Here is a 16,621-nt window from a genome sequence, read left to right as displayed (position 1 = left end):
TCATATCCCTGTGGTTGCAACATGTAAATTTCCTCCTCCAAATCTCCATGGAGAAAAGCTGTTTTGACATCTAATTGTTCAAGATGTAAATCATCTGCAGCCACAAGACTAAGTACAGTTCTAATTGAAGTCATTTTTACAACTGGAGAAAATATTTCATCATAATCTATACCCTTTTTTTGTGCAAAACCTTTTACCACAAGTATGGCCTTATATCTTTTCTGGCCTCCTTCCTCCTCCTTCAGCCGATAAACCCATTTGTTAGGCAAGACTCTTTTTTCTGCAGGTAAAGGGACTAAGTCCCAAGTCTTATTTTTCATCAAGGAGTCCATCTCCTCTTTCATGCCTAGCTCCCACTGTTGTTTGGCATCTACCTGCATTGCTTCTTCATATTCTTCTGGTTCACCAGAATCCATTAATAAAATAGAATACAAAGAAGGAGAAAATCTTTCAGGGGGTCTACTTGTCCTCATAGAACATCTAACACTTGCAGGAGTTTGTGGGACAATTTGCTATTGCTGAGCATCAGGTACCTATGGCATTTCATTTTCAGGAATCTCATCCAACACCACATATTCTTGTTTGTCCTATTCATGCTTCTTTTCCTGCATCTGTTCTTTATACATAACCTTCTCATTGAATATAATATCTCTACTTCTAATTATTTTATTATTTTAAAAATCCCATAATCGATAGCCATATTCATCTATCCCATATCCAATGAAGGTACATTTCTGAGATTTAGCATCAAGCTTAGTTCTGTTTTCTTTATCAATATGGACAAAAGCTTCGCAACCAAAAGTTTATAGAAAAGAATAATTTACCTTTTTACTAGTCAATGCCTCCTCTGGAATACCACCATCCAAAGGGGTTGAAGGTCCTCTATTTATCAAGTAGATAGCAGTATGTATAACATCTGCCCAAAAATGTAAGGGCAATCCAGCATGCAATCTAATGCTCCTTGCGCGTTCCATGATAGTCCTATTCATTCTCTTTGACACACCATTTTCCTGTGCAGTTCCTAGAACTGTCTTCTACTTTTGAATCCCATTTAAGGAGCAGTAATCTTCAAATGCTTTGCTGCAATACTCACCTCCATTATCTGATCTGAGACACTTCAACTTTTTTCTTCTCTCATTCTCAACCGAAGCTTTCCATTTCTTAAAAGTTTCAAAAACATCTAATTTTTGTTTTAGGAAATATACCCATGTTTCAAAAACTTCCCTCATGACTTCTCATTCCCAGGGCCTTTTCCTCTTTCCTTTGATCTTCCTCTGTTCTCCACATTCAAAACACTGCTCGATGATGTTGGAGTTTAACCTGTGCTTTCCTTCACATTTCCTCGCTTAGGATAACACCAACAATATCATCAAATACCAAAGTATTTTTACCAGAGACAAAGTTACTTATAGCCATAACCAAGCTATTCCAGATTTTTGGCAAAGAACATAAAATCAAGAGAGCCCTAACCTCTTCTGCAAAAGTAATTTTTACCGAAGACAATTGACTAGTAATTGTATTAAATTCATTTAAGTGCTCTGCTATAGATCCTCCCTCACTCATTTTCAAATTAAACAGACGCTTCATAAGAAATACCTTATTCGAAGCTGAGGGTTTCTCATACAACTTAGCCAATGCCGCCATCAAATCTACAGTCATTTTTGCTTCTATTATATTGAATGCTACAGACGGTTCAAGGCACAATCGAATGGATCCCAGTGCCTTTCTATCTAAAATGTCCCACTCTTCATCTGACATTGTGGTCGATTTCTTTGCCTTTCCTTCCAATGGCTGCCACAAATCCTTTTGATACAGGTAATCCTCCATCTGCATTTTCCATAACTGATAATTCTGGCCGTTAAACTTTTCGACCTTGAATTTGGAATCCTCCATTGCTCCCACTCAAATCTGAAAGTCCTGCCAATTTACAAAAAACCTCGCTCTAATACCAATTGTTAGGGTTTCAAGCAAATCCGAAGCAAACATGAACTAACAATTATAAGCAGATTTAAATACAAAAGATAAAGAAACAAAATAGGACATAGATAACATAGAGATTTACCGTGGTTCACCCAAAATGGGTTACGTCCACCATACACAATCGTCCAATCTTTCTTATTATCCAACAAAAACAGTACATCAACCTTACAATGCCTTAAGCATCCTAGCCACTTATAACATGCGTTTTTAGGGCAAAAACAAAGTTGGCCTTTTTAGGGTTTTATTACAATGTCGGTTTTCATCAGATATAACACTCTCCACTTTTTCAGAAGAGATCTCAACCCAAGTTGCATAGAATGCACAAAGTACAACCATTAAGAGTGTTGTGGAAGATGACAAATATAAGATTGAACAAGTTTAAGAGCTCCATGTTATCTTTCATATTCACAAAATGACATGTCGATCAGATGAGGTACATGGAATGGACAAAAAGGTGGGAACAACTATACATAATTGATACTCGTGTGACTCATGGATGAATATATTTGACTAGAAATATTTTGGATATGTTGAAAGCTATTAGGTCCCAGAGACAACTGAGAGGGGGGGGGGTGAATTAGTTGTCTAATAATTTTAAACCAAAAATAACTTAATCAATTACTGCCTAATACCGGTGAGTAAATCTATTATACCGGTGGATAGATTTAACAGATAAATGCAATACCGGTGAATATTAATGTATGAAACTAAAAGACAAATTCATCCACAACACATAACACCAATATTTGTACGTGGAAACCCTGTAAGGGAAAAAACCACGGTGGGAAACCTTACCCACAATCAAATGATACTACTGCAGAGAGTAAGTGTACATAAATGGGGTTTGCACATGCAGAAAGGCCAAGTGCCTAGAGCTCACTTCTCAAACACAAATATGAGTCACACTAACTACAATTGGATGGTTAAATCCAATAAAAATGTATTGCTCAAAATAGCATCTTCATATGCTAGATTCAGTACCAGTGTAGTTCTGATATACTTTCACAAAAACTTAGCTTCACCTTCAAATGATGTCTGCGTGTATAGCTCTGCTTAATCTCACATATACCTTCACTCAAATTCTTCTCTGCATTCCACATTCGATCTAACAATTAAGACCTTACATTTATACCATAACCTAAGACCAATTTTAGTAGGTTGGCTCTACAAGATATAATAAAATCATTTTACAAACAATACAATATCCAATACAATAACCGATTGAACATGTCAGCTTGATGCATTTACAACAATAATTAATCATCTCCATAGCATGCCATGCTGATCTGGAAAAGATAAACCTATCGGTGTAACCCTGGACCTATTTGCCGGTAACAGCAAATATGCAAATACGAATATGCTAATAAACAACTCTCCAAGATAAGATTTCCAAACAATGTCTTTGACATTACTAAGTGTTTTCATGCCATTCCAAGTGTCGGTGATCATTATATCCTGCCGGTGTACCATATACCAGTGACTATGCAAAAGTCACTTGTTTTGCTAGTGAATGTTGCTGGATCTCCAAAGTGCTAGAGTTTTAGTAGGTGTTGACATCAATGACAAAACCATACCAAAATACTAACAATCTCCCTCTTTGGCATTGATGGCAACACAAGATGGAAAAACCATCAAAGTGCCAAAACAGAAATGCCAAGTATAAAAACCAACAATCTCTCCCCCTGAGAGTAATATGAGTTTCCTTATGTTTTTCTGTACCAATCTCTTCCCAAAAGATAATGTGTTTTTCCATAGATATCTCTCCCCCTTTGACATCAAATGCCAAATTTATAACAAAATCAGGTCCATATACAAAATACCAACCAATTTCAATATACCAACTACTCCCCCTGAGAAGTAGCTTCCTCATCAAAGCCGGAGTAAGAATATATCTCTGTTAGTTATGCCGGTTGATGATAGACATCAACTCTCTAGGTATCTACCGGTGGGGGTATGACCCCAAGCTGTTCTCTTAGATATTCAAAAGTCTCCTTAGGCAAAGGTTTAGTAAAAATATCTGCAAGCTATTCTTTAGTATTCACATAAACTAGTTTTATTTCTTTTGCTTCAACTTTTTCCCTTAGAAAATTCAGTTTGATGGAAACATGTTTTGTTTTAGAATGTAATACCGGATTCTTAGATGTATCAATTGCTACTGTGTTATCACAATAGATAGTTATAGGTTCCTTGCATTTTACCTTTAAATCTTTCAACATTTGTTTAAGCCAAAGTACCTGTGTACAGTTTGTTGCTGCTACAACATATTCTGATTGTACTGTTGATAAAGATGTACAACACTATTTCTTACTCAACCAAGAAACTAATCTGCTTCCAAGAAAAAATGCTCCGCCAGTGGTGCTTTTTCTATCATCCACATCTCCTGCCCAATTTGCATCTGTGTATGCACATAGGTCAAAGTTTTCATCTCTAGGATACCATAATCCAAGATTTGTAGTTCCTTGTAAGTACCGAAAAATCCTTTTTACTGTTGATTCATGATTTTCTCTAGGATTACTCTAAAATCTTGAAACAATACCTACTGCATTCATAATATCAGGTCTTGTTTGTGTTAAATACAGTAAACCTCCTATCATAGATTTATACCTAGTTGGATTGACAAGTGTAGATTCATCTCTTAAAGATAGTTTGTCATTTGTAGTCATGGGTGTGCTTACCGGTTTACAGTTCTCCATCCCAAATTTCTTAAGTAACTCTTTTAAGTATTTTGATTGACTCAAAAATATACCTTTCTTAGTCTGTGAAATCTGCAATCCTAAAAGGAATCTTATTTCACCAATCATAGACATTTTAAATTCTTGCTGCATTTTAATAGAAAAGTCTTTACATAATCCTTCTTCTCCTCCAAATACTATATCATTAACAAAAACTTCTATAGCCAAAATGTCATCATTAGTCACTTTATAGAATAAGTTACTGTAAGCATTACCTTTAGAAAAACCAATTTTCAAAACATACTTATCCAATTTTGCATACCAAGCTCTTGGAGCTTGCTTTAATCCATACAAAGCTTTATTTAACCTGCAAACCATATCTTTGTTATCTGTTAAAGAAAATCCATCAGGTTATTCAATGTAAACTTCCTCCTCAAGATCTCCATTCAGAAATGCACATTTAATATCCATTTGATATACTTTGTAGTTCTTATGTGCTGAAAAGGCCAAAAACAATCTAACTGCCTCAATTCTAGCTACCGGTGCAAAGGTTTCATTATAATCAACTCCTTCCTTTTGAGAATATCCCTTACACACTAGTCTTGTTTTATTTATGATAACCTTACCATCTTCATTAAGTTTATTTCTGAATACCCATTTTGTTCCAATTACATTTTTATCTTTAGGCTGGGGAACTAATGTCCAACTGTTATTTTTCTTAATTTGCTCTAATTCTTCTTCCATAGCTTTAGTCCAATATTTATCTTCACATGCCTCATTAATTAATGATGGTTCATTTTGAGAAATAAGACATACCTCTTCATTTGCCAATCTTCCTCTTGTCAAAACTCCTTTGTATTTGTTTCTAATTATCTGATCTTCAAAATGATTCAATCTTACATACCGGGGTGTCTTTGTTTGTTGTTGTTCCTCAGTCACAATGGAATTTTCAGATGATACCGATGTAACTGGATCTTCACTTTGTACCGGTGGATTCAATGTAGGTTCATTTGTTAGAATATCTGTTGTCGGTTCAGAATCTATATACCTTGAAGTTCCTCTAAATTGTTCATCAATCTTTACATTTGTACTCTCAACAATTTTCTTTAATCTCTTGTTAAAACATCTATATGCTTTACTCTTATATGAATAACCAAGAAATATTCCTTCATCACTTCTAGGATCGAAATGCCCAGTATACTCATCTCTTCTAATGTAACATTTGCTTCCAAATATTCTGAAATATTTAAGAGTAGGAGTAATACCAAACCATAGCTCATGAGGGGTCTTACCGGTTTCACCTTTGATGTGAACTTTATTGAATGTATAGACCATTGTACTTACTGCCTCTCTCCAATATACATGTGGTAGATTTGCTTCTGATAACATACTTCTTACTGCATCCAAGATAGTTCTGTTTTTCCTTTCAACAACTCCATTCTGCTGAGGTGTCTGAGGTGCTGATAGCTATCTTCTAATTCCATTCATATCACAGAATGCATTAAATTCCTTAGATGTAAATTCACCTCCTTGATCTGATCTTAAACATTTGATTTTCTTACCGGTTTCATTTTCAGCCATTGTTTTGAACAATTTAACTTTTCAAATGCTTTTGATTTTTCTCTGAGAAAAGTAACCCAACACATTCTAGAATAGTCATCAATGATTAGCATGAAATATCCATCACCTTGTAATCTTTTAGTTCTAGCTGGACCACATAAATAAGTATGAATTAATTTAAGAGCATTATTAGATTTTTCTGGAATACTTCTGAAACTAGCTCTAACCTGTTTTCCAAATTGACATTCCTTACATACTGTATTGTGAGGTTTGACAATTTTACGTAAATCTTTTACTGCCTTAGTAGTACTGATTTTTACCATGCAATCAAAGTTTACAAGACAGAGTCTCTTATGCCATAGCCAACTCTCATCTATATGTGCAATCAAACATGTCTTCTCACTATTATTCAAATGAAAGATATTACCTCTAGTCTGATTACTGGTTCTGTTCATGATTTTGCATTTTTCATTCTTAAATTGTAACTGAAATCCTTTCTCAACTAATTGACCAACACTCAAAAGATTATGCTTTAAACCTTCAACATAGTAGACATTGTCAGTGTTATGCTTACCATCAAGAGATATTGAACCCTTACCTTTGATCTGACAAGCTTTGTCATCTCCAAATCTTATTAAGCCGCCATTATAGTCTTGAAAGTTCAAAAATTACCTTTGTCACCTGTCATATGATGTGAGAATCCAGAATCAATAATCCATTCATCTTTTACTTCAATTTTAGCTACCAAGGTCTGTTCTACCGGTTGCACTGCAAGTGTCTGTTGATCTTCTATTATATCAACAAAAACCCATCCATTGTCTGTCAGATCTTCATCAGAATCATCAGTCACTCCTTCATTAGCAACATAACAAGATTTGTCCTTATTCTTCTTAAATCTATATCTCTGATATTCAGGATTAGGCTTGTATGTCCTTCTAGCTTCTTCTCTTAGTCTAGCATGTCTATCAGGGCATCTTGAAGCCATATGACTAATCTTATTGCAGTTAAAACATTTAAAGGGTGCTTTACCTTCATACTTACTTCCAACTAGACCTTTAGGCATTTTTCTTGCAAATAGTGCTTCAAGTTCTTCAAGTTCTTCATTTTCTTTCCTGCTTTCCTCAAGTTCTCTTGCATAAAAGGCTTTCCAATCAGATTTATCAAATGATGATGCAGACGATGTTGATGCTTTGAAAGCTAAATCTATCTTTATAGTAGCAATAGGACCAAATTCCTCAATTTTAAAGGCTGAAAGTTTTCCAATCAATGTATCCCTAGTTACTAATGTATTAGGCATTGTTCTTAACTAATTTATAGCAGTAACCTTCATTTTATATGCCGGTGGCAATCCTCTTAAAACTTTTGAAATAATTTCATCTTCACTTAAGGTTCCTCCACAACATTTTATACCCAAAACAATTTCATTAACCCTTTCCATAAAAGCAGAAATTCTTTCATCTTCTTCCATTTTCAGATTTTCATACCTGACCCGGAAGCTTTCAAGTTTTGCAATTTCGACTGTGGAATCTCCTTCATTTAGTGTTTCCAAATGATCCCAAATAGCTTTAGTAGTTTCAATCTATCTAATAATCTCATGATTTTCTGATCTGTTAGTGCACTCAAAAGTGCTTCTCTTGCTTTGCAATCATTTTCCTCATCATTAGTCAAGTTAGGTGGATTAGGCTAACTGGAAGTGAGATCAGTATAGCCATTCTTTGTAACATCCTAGATGTCCTTTCCAATGCAATTCAAATGTGTCTCCATTCTGATCTTCCATATGCCATAGTTGGTTCCATCAAGTTCAGGACTGTCCTTCCTGAAATAGTTAGTAGGCATTGGATCTCCTCAAGTTGTTAAACTTCTGCAAAAGAGGACTAGGCTCTGATACCAATTGTTAGGTCCCAGAGACAACTAAGAGGGGGGGGGTGAATCAGTTATCTAATAATTTTAAACCAAAAACAACTTAATCAATTACTACTTAATACTGGTGAGACAATCTGTTATACTGGTGGACAGATTTAACAGATAAATGCAATACCGGTGAAGATTAATGTATGAAACTAAAAGACAAAGTCATCACAACACATAACACCAATATTTGTACATGGAAACCCTGTAAGGGCAAAAACCATGGTGGGAAACCTTACCCACAATCAGATGATACTACTGCAGATAGTAAGTGTACACAAATGGGGTCTGCACATGCAGAAAGGCCAAGCACTTAGAGCTCACTACTCAAACACAAATGAGAGTCACACTGACTATAATTGGATGGTTAAATCCAATAAAAATGTACTACTCAAAATAGCATCTTCATATGTTGGATTCAGTACCGGTGCAATTCTGATGTGCTTTCACAAAAACCTAGCTTCACCTTCAAATGATGTTTGTGTGTATAGCTCTGCTCAATCTCGCATATACCTTCACTCAAATTCTTTTTCGCATTCCACATTTGATCTAACAATTAAGACTTTACATTTATACCATAACCTAAGACCAATTTTAGTAGGTCGGCTCTACAAGATATAAGAAAATCATTTTACAAACAATATAATATCCGATGCAATAACCGATTGAACATGTCGTCTTAATGCATTTACAACAATAATTAATCATCTCCATAGCGTGCCATGCTAATCTAGAAAAGATAAACCTACCGGTGTAACCCTAGACCTATTTGCCGGTAACAACAAATATGCAAATACGAATATGCTAATAAACAACTCTCCAAGATAAGATGTCCAAACAATATCTTTGACATTACCAAGTGTTTTTATGCCATTCCAAGTGCCAGTGATCATTATATCCTGCTAGTGTACCATATACCGGTGACTGTGCAAAAGTCACATGCTTTGCCAGTGAATGTTGCTGGATCTCCAATGTGCTAGAGTTTTAGTAGGTGTTGACATCAATGACAAAAACATACCAAAATACCAACAAAGGCAAGCAATATTTCAACTATCTATTAAAAAACTCACTCATCAATTCATGCAATATATTAGAGCTTTCAAAAATGGAGAGATAATTGGATGTGATTTTTCCCCCTCTTTATAATTGAGCATCTACCCAAGCAAAGAATCCTAATTTATATATTGCCAAAGACATCCAAATAAAATGTTGCGCCATTGCTTTTTAAATTCCAACTAAATTCTTCATTTGCCAATTTAATGAAAATTATTAGAAGTTGCAAGATAAAATGATAAATTGTTGGTCAAGCATGAACTAATATGATAGGTTGACTCACCATGTGGTACAAGCGCTTAGAATCAAAGGATTTCCTTCTCCATCCAATAGTTAGCACTCCTACATAGCTTGCTAGAAGCAATGGCATTGAAATAATGTGCCATACATCCCTCTAACTAGCTTAACACCTACTCAACTAGTACCATGTTAATTTGTCTACTTACAATAACACTTGATGTGAACATTGCATCATCAAATAATTTATACCAAAATGACATGTGGACCCAAGAAGTACTATAAGTTTTAGACCTCGTATTTTCTCATATGACATTAACTAACTTTATAAAATCTTCTAAATAGTTTTTATTGAAACTTTAAAAGATTAAATCATAAGTTATGAAGGGAAAAAGCTATCAAAATCTAATAATATGTGAAAAAAAAGATTTTTTTTGGCATGCCATGAGCTACAATAAAGAAAGCAAAAATATTTTGTGAAAATATACTTCTATAATTTCTGTTTGTCATTGTTTTGACTTAATAGACATCTAGCCTTTATGTGTGCTTCTCACAAATTGATTGAATTGGTAACTGTAAATTTTTCTTTTGGCAATATATAATTTCAGGTGCAAATTTGAACATCACAGGGGCATAGAAAGCTGGCCTACAATGGGCTAAAAAGAATGCAATCAAACAATTATGTCTCTGAATATAAGAACGGAAGGAGCTTGTACATCCATGATTTCAACTAGAATTATTGCAGCGTAGGAGAAATATGAAAAACAGAAGAATACAGTAAGACAATAATCGAACCTTGACACTTGATTCTAAGTAATCCTCCAACGTAAGACAGTCAGCTTCCAACTCGTCACCACGAGTAAAGACTATCGTCATATAGTCGAGGACTTTTGGTCCAAACAAAAATTGGAATTTCTCGAAAGCATTTAATTCTTCTTCTGTAAACCGGTTTTGAATAGAGAGAACGAGAATAAAGGCATGCACCCCATCCCTTGCAAGATCAATACACCTCACGATTTCTGTCTCGACAAATCTTCGATCTCTCTTTGTATCAAAGAGACCTGCAGTAGAAAAAGGAGAGTTCATTTCTTAACATTAAATTTGTACAAAGATTTCAAATAGCGTAGATATCCATATTAAAAATAAATGCCCGCCAAGGGCTTACAAAGAAAATTTAGAAATACCATTTATCGTCTATGATTATTCTTGAGTCCAAAAACATCCAATTTTTTCAATTTATAAATACAATGTAAATATAATTTTCCATAGCAAGTTAAATTATGATATTGTAGTGGATCATTCATTCTCATATGAGAGATAGGTTCGTGTGAACCACTACTCATGAAACATGGATCAATGAATTTGACTCAAAATCTACACAGTTAAATCTATATATGACTATCATAATAATTTCTCTATATTAAAATATATTTATTCATTTATAACAATTTTCCAAAATTATAATACTTATAATACTTATATTATAATTCTTGAATATATTGTTAGCAGTAGTAGAGAAGGAAGACTAAGAAGGCGGGGGGAGGGGGGGTGAATCAGTCTTCACCAAAATACAAAAACAACAAACTTAATCACCAAAAATAGATCTCATAAACTGCAACAATAATAAATATAAGCAAATTAACAACACAACACCCAATAACAAGTTTTTTGATGTGGAAAACCTAGTTAAGGGGAAAATCATGGTGGGAACCTACCCATAGTAACATGATACTATGCAGTAGTATGTGTAAATATTACAATGGGGAATGCACAGGCATTCAAGCACACTACTTAGAGCTCACTACTCAAATTTAATTTCCTGTAAGGCTGGAACCCTCAGGGAAGTCTCATTGACTTACAATATGATTCAAAATATAATCTAGAAGGGATGAAGTGCAATAATAACATCTATGAATACCTGATGATAGTTCTAATTAAACACAAATGTCTGCCTTGCAACACAAATCTCACCTCAAAACTTCCCCAAAGGATAAATCTCTTGTTTACACACATAACACTCTCTAATAATGCAAACACAACATCGACACTCAAATTGTATGAATATATCACCTATATATACAAATCATCAACATTGATAACAAGGTCGGCTAAACCCTCAACCCTTAATTACAAAATTACATCACATGATACAAAGATCGATCACCAAACTATTATAATGATTTACATAGCATAACATGGACCTAAATCAAATTCCCAAATGCTCAACTTCATCCAAAATCATGCCAAGAGCAATTGCAACATGCTACACCACCAGAAATATCGCATAACATGAAAATCATCACCGGTTCATAGAAATCACCAACAATTAGCACAATGATCAGTCTAGTTTGCCAAAACAAATAGGACATGACTAGGAAACACCAAGAAACATGTTAGAATCATCTGGATCAGTTGCACCAACACTTCTTTTCAAATCTTCATCGGTCATCGTCTATAAGCTCAAGAACACAACCAATCAACAGCTGTCATGAAGAAGGATAACTTGCGGAACACCAAATCATGAACCATCTAAAATGAAGATGCACAAGACTATTCAAAACAATGTCCAATCACACTAGAATATATTGGAGGATATACCGAACTCTATAAAATATTTATCAACAAAACAAAATTGCAAAACTAGATCATAAGATCTTCCCAATCAGACCAGATCAAATCATAGGAATATGTTGACATCAATAAGAACAACATATCCTAGTAGCAGCAATGACCAACCATATCTTACAATCTCCCCCTTTGGCATTGATGACAACATATGAATGTGAAAAATAGTCAATGCAAAGAAAGAAGATAGCATCGACAAATTCCCTCTAAGATGAAGATAGAAATAACTTTTTTCACATATCTCTCTCCCCCTTTGAAAGCAATGCAAAATATCTAAAACAGATAACCAAACTCTCTCTACCCAAAGACACAAACATGAATCTTTCTCCCCTAGAAATACATAACTAGATCAACAAACTAATCCACCAGAGAAGCAACACCAACTCACCAATCCGAATAAAAAGATAAGGCTCTGAAATCCACCAGATCTATGCAACTTAATGCATCTAGTTCTCAATAGGAGGGGTATATACACCTAACTTGTCTCTCAAATAGACAAATATATCTATAGGCAAAGGCTTAGTGAAAATATTAGCAATTTGTTCCTTTGTAGATACATACTCCATCTTCACCTTCTCTTCACTGACTTTCTCTCTCAAGTAATGAGATTTGATTGATATATGCTTAGTCTTCAAATATTGCATTGAATTCTTTGACATGTTGATAGAACTGAAATTATCATAGTAAATAACAGTAGGCACATCATAAATAACTCTGATATCTTTTAACATTTGCTCCACCCAAACCACCTGAGTGCAATTACTAGAAACAATAATGTACTTAGCTTTAACAGTAGATAATGATGCAGAATCTTGTTTCTTGCTAGCCCATGAAATCAGCTTCTTTCCCAAAAGGAATGCTCCATTGGTAGTTCTCTTTCGGTCATCAACATCAGCAACCCAATCTGCATCAGTGTAGGCACATAACATGAAATCATCATTCCTCGAGTACCACAAGCCATAGTCCACAGTACCCTTTAGGTATCTGAATATTCTATTAATAATAGTGACATGAATCTCTTTCGGATCAACTTGATATCTAGCAGCCATGCATACATCATGCATAACATCCGATCTAGTCCGAGTAAGATATAGCAGTCCACCAACCATAAATTTGTACAAACTCTGGTTAGCTTTAGGAGATTCATCATTTTTAGACAATTTACAACCAGTCACCATAGGAGTTGCAACTGGTTTGGAGTCATCTAACCCAAACTTCTTTAGCAATTCCTTCAAATACTTAGTTTGAGATACGAATATACCTTTTCTAGTTTGTGCAATCTGCAAATCTAAGAAAAATTTCATCTCACCAATCATAGACATCTTAAATTCTTTCTATGTATCACCGGTAAACTTCATGTGCAAGTCATCATCATCACCAAAAATAATATCATAAACAAAGTCTTCAACAATCAGGATGCTATTATTTTTTATCTTAAAGTATAGATTATTGTCAGCAACACCTTTAGTAAATCCTAATTTCAACAAGTATTTATCTAATCTAGCATACCAGGCTCTAGGGGCTTGTTTCAATCCATAGAGGGATTTGTTCAATTTGCATACCATGTCTCCATCATTTGATAGTGAAAATCCATCAGCTTGTTCAATATAAAGTTCTTCCTCAAGATCACCATTTAAAAAAGTAGATTTGACATCCATCTGATATACCATGAAATGTTTATAAGAAGCATAAGCAAGCAACAATCTAACAACTTCAAGTCTAGCAACTGGAGCAAAAGTCTCCTCATAATCAATTCCTTCTTGTCATGAATACCCTTTGCAGACCACTCTAACTTTATTTTTGACAACTTCACTAGTTTCATTCAGTTTGTTCTTGAATACCAATTTAGTACCAATAACATTCTTGTGCTTATGTCTAGGCACAAGTTCCCATGCATAATTTTTTTCAATTTGATCTAGTTCGTCTTCCATAGCTTTCATCCAACTTTCATCTTTACAAACTTCAACAACATCTTTAGGTTCAATTTTATAAATCAAACATACTTCTTCAACAACTAACCTTCTTCTAGTTATTACACCTTTGTTCTTATCACCAATAATTTGATTTTCAGAATAATTCAATCTAACATACCTTGGATTATTTTGATTGTTTTGATTCTCAAGTTCCTGAACATCTCCACTAGCAGTAAACAATATCCAAATTAACAATCTCTACCAGATCATTTTGTTTAGGTTCTTTAGGTTGAATAGGAGATAAAAAAAATATGTTGACCATCATCATAACCACATGCTCTGATCTCCTTCTCAAGGTTCTCATCCACCTTCACATTTGCAATTTACACTATCTTTCTTAGTCTCTTATTGTAGCACCAGAAGGATTTGCTCTTTATTGAATATCCCAAGAAGATACCTTCATCACTTCTAGCATCAAAGTTTCCTATATCTTCATCTCTCTTAATATAAAATTTGCTTCCAAATACTCTGAAATATCTTATAGTAGGAACATGACCAAACCAAAGCTCATAACGGGTCTTACCGGTATCACCTTTGATGTGAACTCTGTTGAATGTGTAAACAACAGTGCTAATGGATTCTCTCTAGTAGATCTTTGGAACATTTCCTTCAATTAGCATAGTCCTTGCAGCATCCAAAATAGTTTTGTTCTTCCTCTCAACAACTCCATTATGTTGTGGGGTTCTAGGAGAAGATAATTATCTTATGATCCCATGCATCTCACATAATGAATTGAGCTCGCTAGAACAAAATTCTCCACCTCTATTAGATCTTAGACACTTCAGCTTCAATCCAAAATCTATGTCAATCTTGGCTTTGAATATCTTGAATTTGTCAAATGCTTCTGATTCCTCCTTCAAAAAGACAACCCACATCATCCTAGAATAATCATCAACTAGAAGCATAAAGTATATATCACCCTACACACTTCTAACATTTGTAGGTCCATATAGGTCAGTATGCACAAGATCTTATAGTCCACCAGATGTATATTGTTTTCTCTTGAAAGAAATCCTTGTTTTCTTACCTAATTGACATTCCTTACATACTGGATTGGCAAGCTTAACAATCTTAGGTAGATCTCTAACAGTATGTGTAGAACACATCTTAATTTTTGAATCAAAATTTACATGACACATTCTCCTATGACACAACCAACTTTCATCTATCTCAGCAATCAAACATCTTTTCTCACAAGCATTCAAATGAAAAATGTTACCTTCTGTCTTAGTTCCAGATGCAATCTCTATATGGGAGGCATTTAAGATTTTGCATATACCATCCTTGAATTGTAGATCATAACCTTTATCAACCATCCATCCAACAATTAAAAGATATCATTAGTGTTATGCCTTCCCTCAAAATAAATAGAATCTCTCTCATGGATCACATAGGTTTTGTCATCTCCAAATCTAACTATTCCACCATCATACCTTTTCATGCTTACGAATTTGCTTTCATCACTAGTCATATGATGTGAAAAACCAGTGTCAATCATTCATTCATCCTTCTATTATACTTTATTAGCCAAAGCTTTCTCCTCAATATAACAACTAGTGGAATCTATAGGTATAGGTCTATCTTCTTTAATGGAAATAAACACAACTTCATCTCATTTTGATTCTTCATTTGTAACACCTTCATCAGTACAATAATAACAGTTCTTCTGATTTCCAAACCTCTATTTAGACTTATAAGGCTTATCATACTTCTCATGATTTTCATATCTATCATTCTTATCAAACTTATCATGTTTTTCATACTTATCAATTCTTTCAGGGCATCTAGAAGAAAAATGTCCTATCTTATTAGAAGAGAAACATTTCCAAGGAAAATTTCCATCATACTTACTAGGCCCTTTAGGCAATCTCTGGGAAATCAAAGCTTCAAGCTCATCTATCTCTTTTTCTTTCCTTTCTGTCTATTTTCTCTCCCTTTCATATCAGGATATCCTACATTCCTTAGGATCACACTTCTTCTTACCAAATACAGATGCAAATGCTCTAAGTGTTTTCTCAGAGTTTCCATGTGATTCTCCAAATTCACTCAGCTCAAATGAAGTAAGCTTCTCAACCAACAAATCTCTTGTTACAATAGTCACACTTTGGATCTCATCAATAGAAACAACCTTATGTTTATAAGCAGGAGGCAAATATCTCAGCACCTTAGCAACAATTTCATCTTCTTCAATGGTTCCACCGACACATCTAATACCTAGGACAAGGTCATTCACCTTAGCTATGAAAGAGTGTATGTTGTCATCATCTCCCATCTTCAATGTCTCATACTTCCCCTTCAAGCTCTACAATTTAGAAAATTTCACCTGTTTATCTCCTTCAATAGAATCTCAAGCTTCTCCTAGATCTCATGTATAGGCAAAAGACCCATAACGATTGTCATCTTAGAATTAGTCAGGGCACTAAGAAATGCTTCCTTCACTATAATATTATGTTCCGGTTCCTTAACATTATCAGGAGTAGATGGTCCATTCTAAGGAACAACCTAGACATTCTTTTTAATCTTCCTGTAATCTTCTCCAAGACATTTCAAGTGCACTTCCATCCTATTCTTCCATATAGTATAGTTACTTTTGTCAAACCTTAGACTGTCCTT

The 16,621-nt window shown here is 34.5% G+C and overlaps 1 protein-coding gene across 1 annotated transcript in view; it reads right to left on the bottom strand.

Annotated features, from left to right (window-relative positions):
• Positions 1-16,621, bottom strand: part of LOC131030652 (immune-associated nucleotide-binding protein 9) — a 138,094-nt gene that overhangs the window by 39,366 nt on the left and 82,107 nt on the right. The window contains exon 3 of the mRNA XM_057961563.2: positions 10,206-10,471. Within this exon, the coding sequence (XP_057817546.1) occupies positions 10,206-10,471 (266 nt within the window). The remainder of the gene's footprint in view (positions 1-10,205; positions 10,472-16,621) is intronic.

Source organism: Cryptomeria japonica, chromosome 3, assembly GCF_030272615.1.
Source record: "Cryptomeria japonica chromosome 3, Sugi_1.0, whole genome shotgun sequence".
Taxonomy (NCBI): Eukaryota; Viridiplantae; Streptophyta; class Pinopsida; order Cupressales; family Cupressaceae; genus Cryptomeria; species Cryptomeria japonica.
Note: the sequence above shows the minus strand (reverse complement) of the source record. Positions and strands in the feature narration are given on the sequence as shown.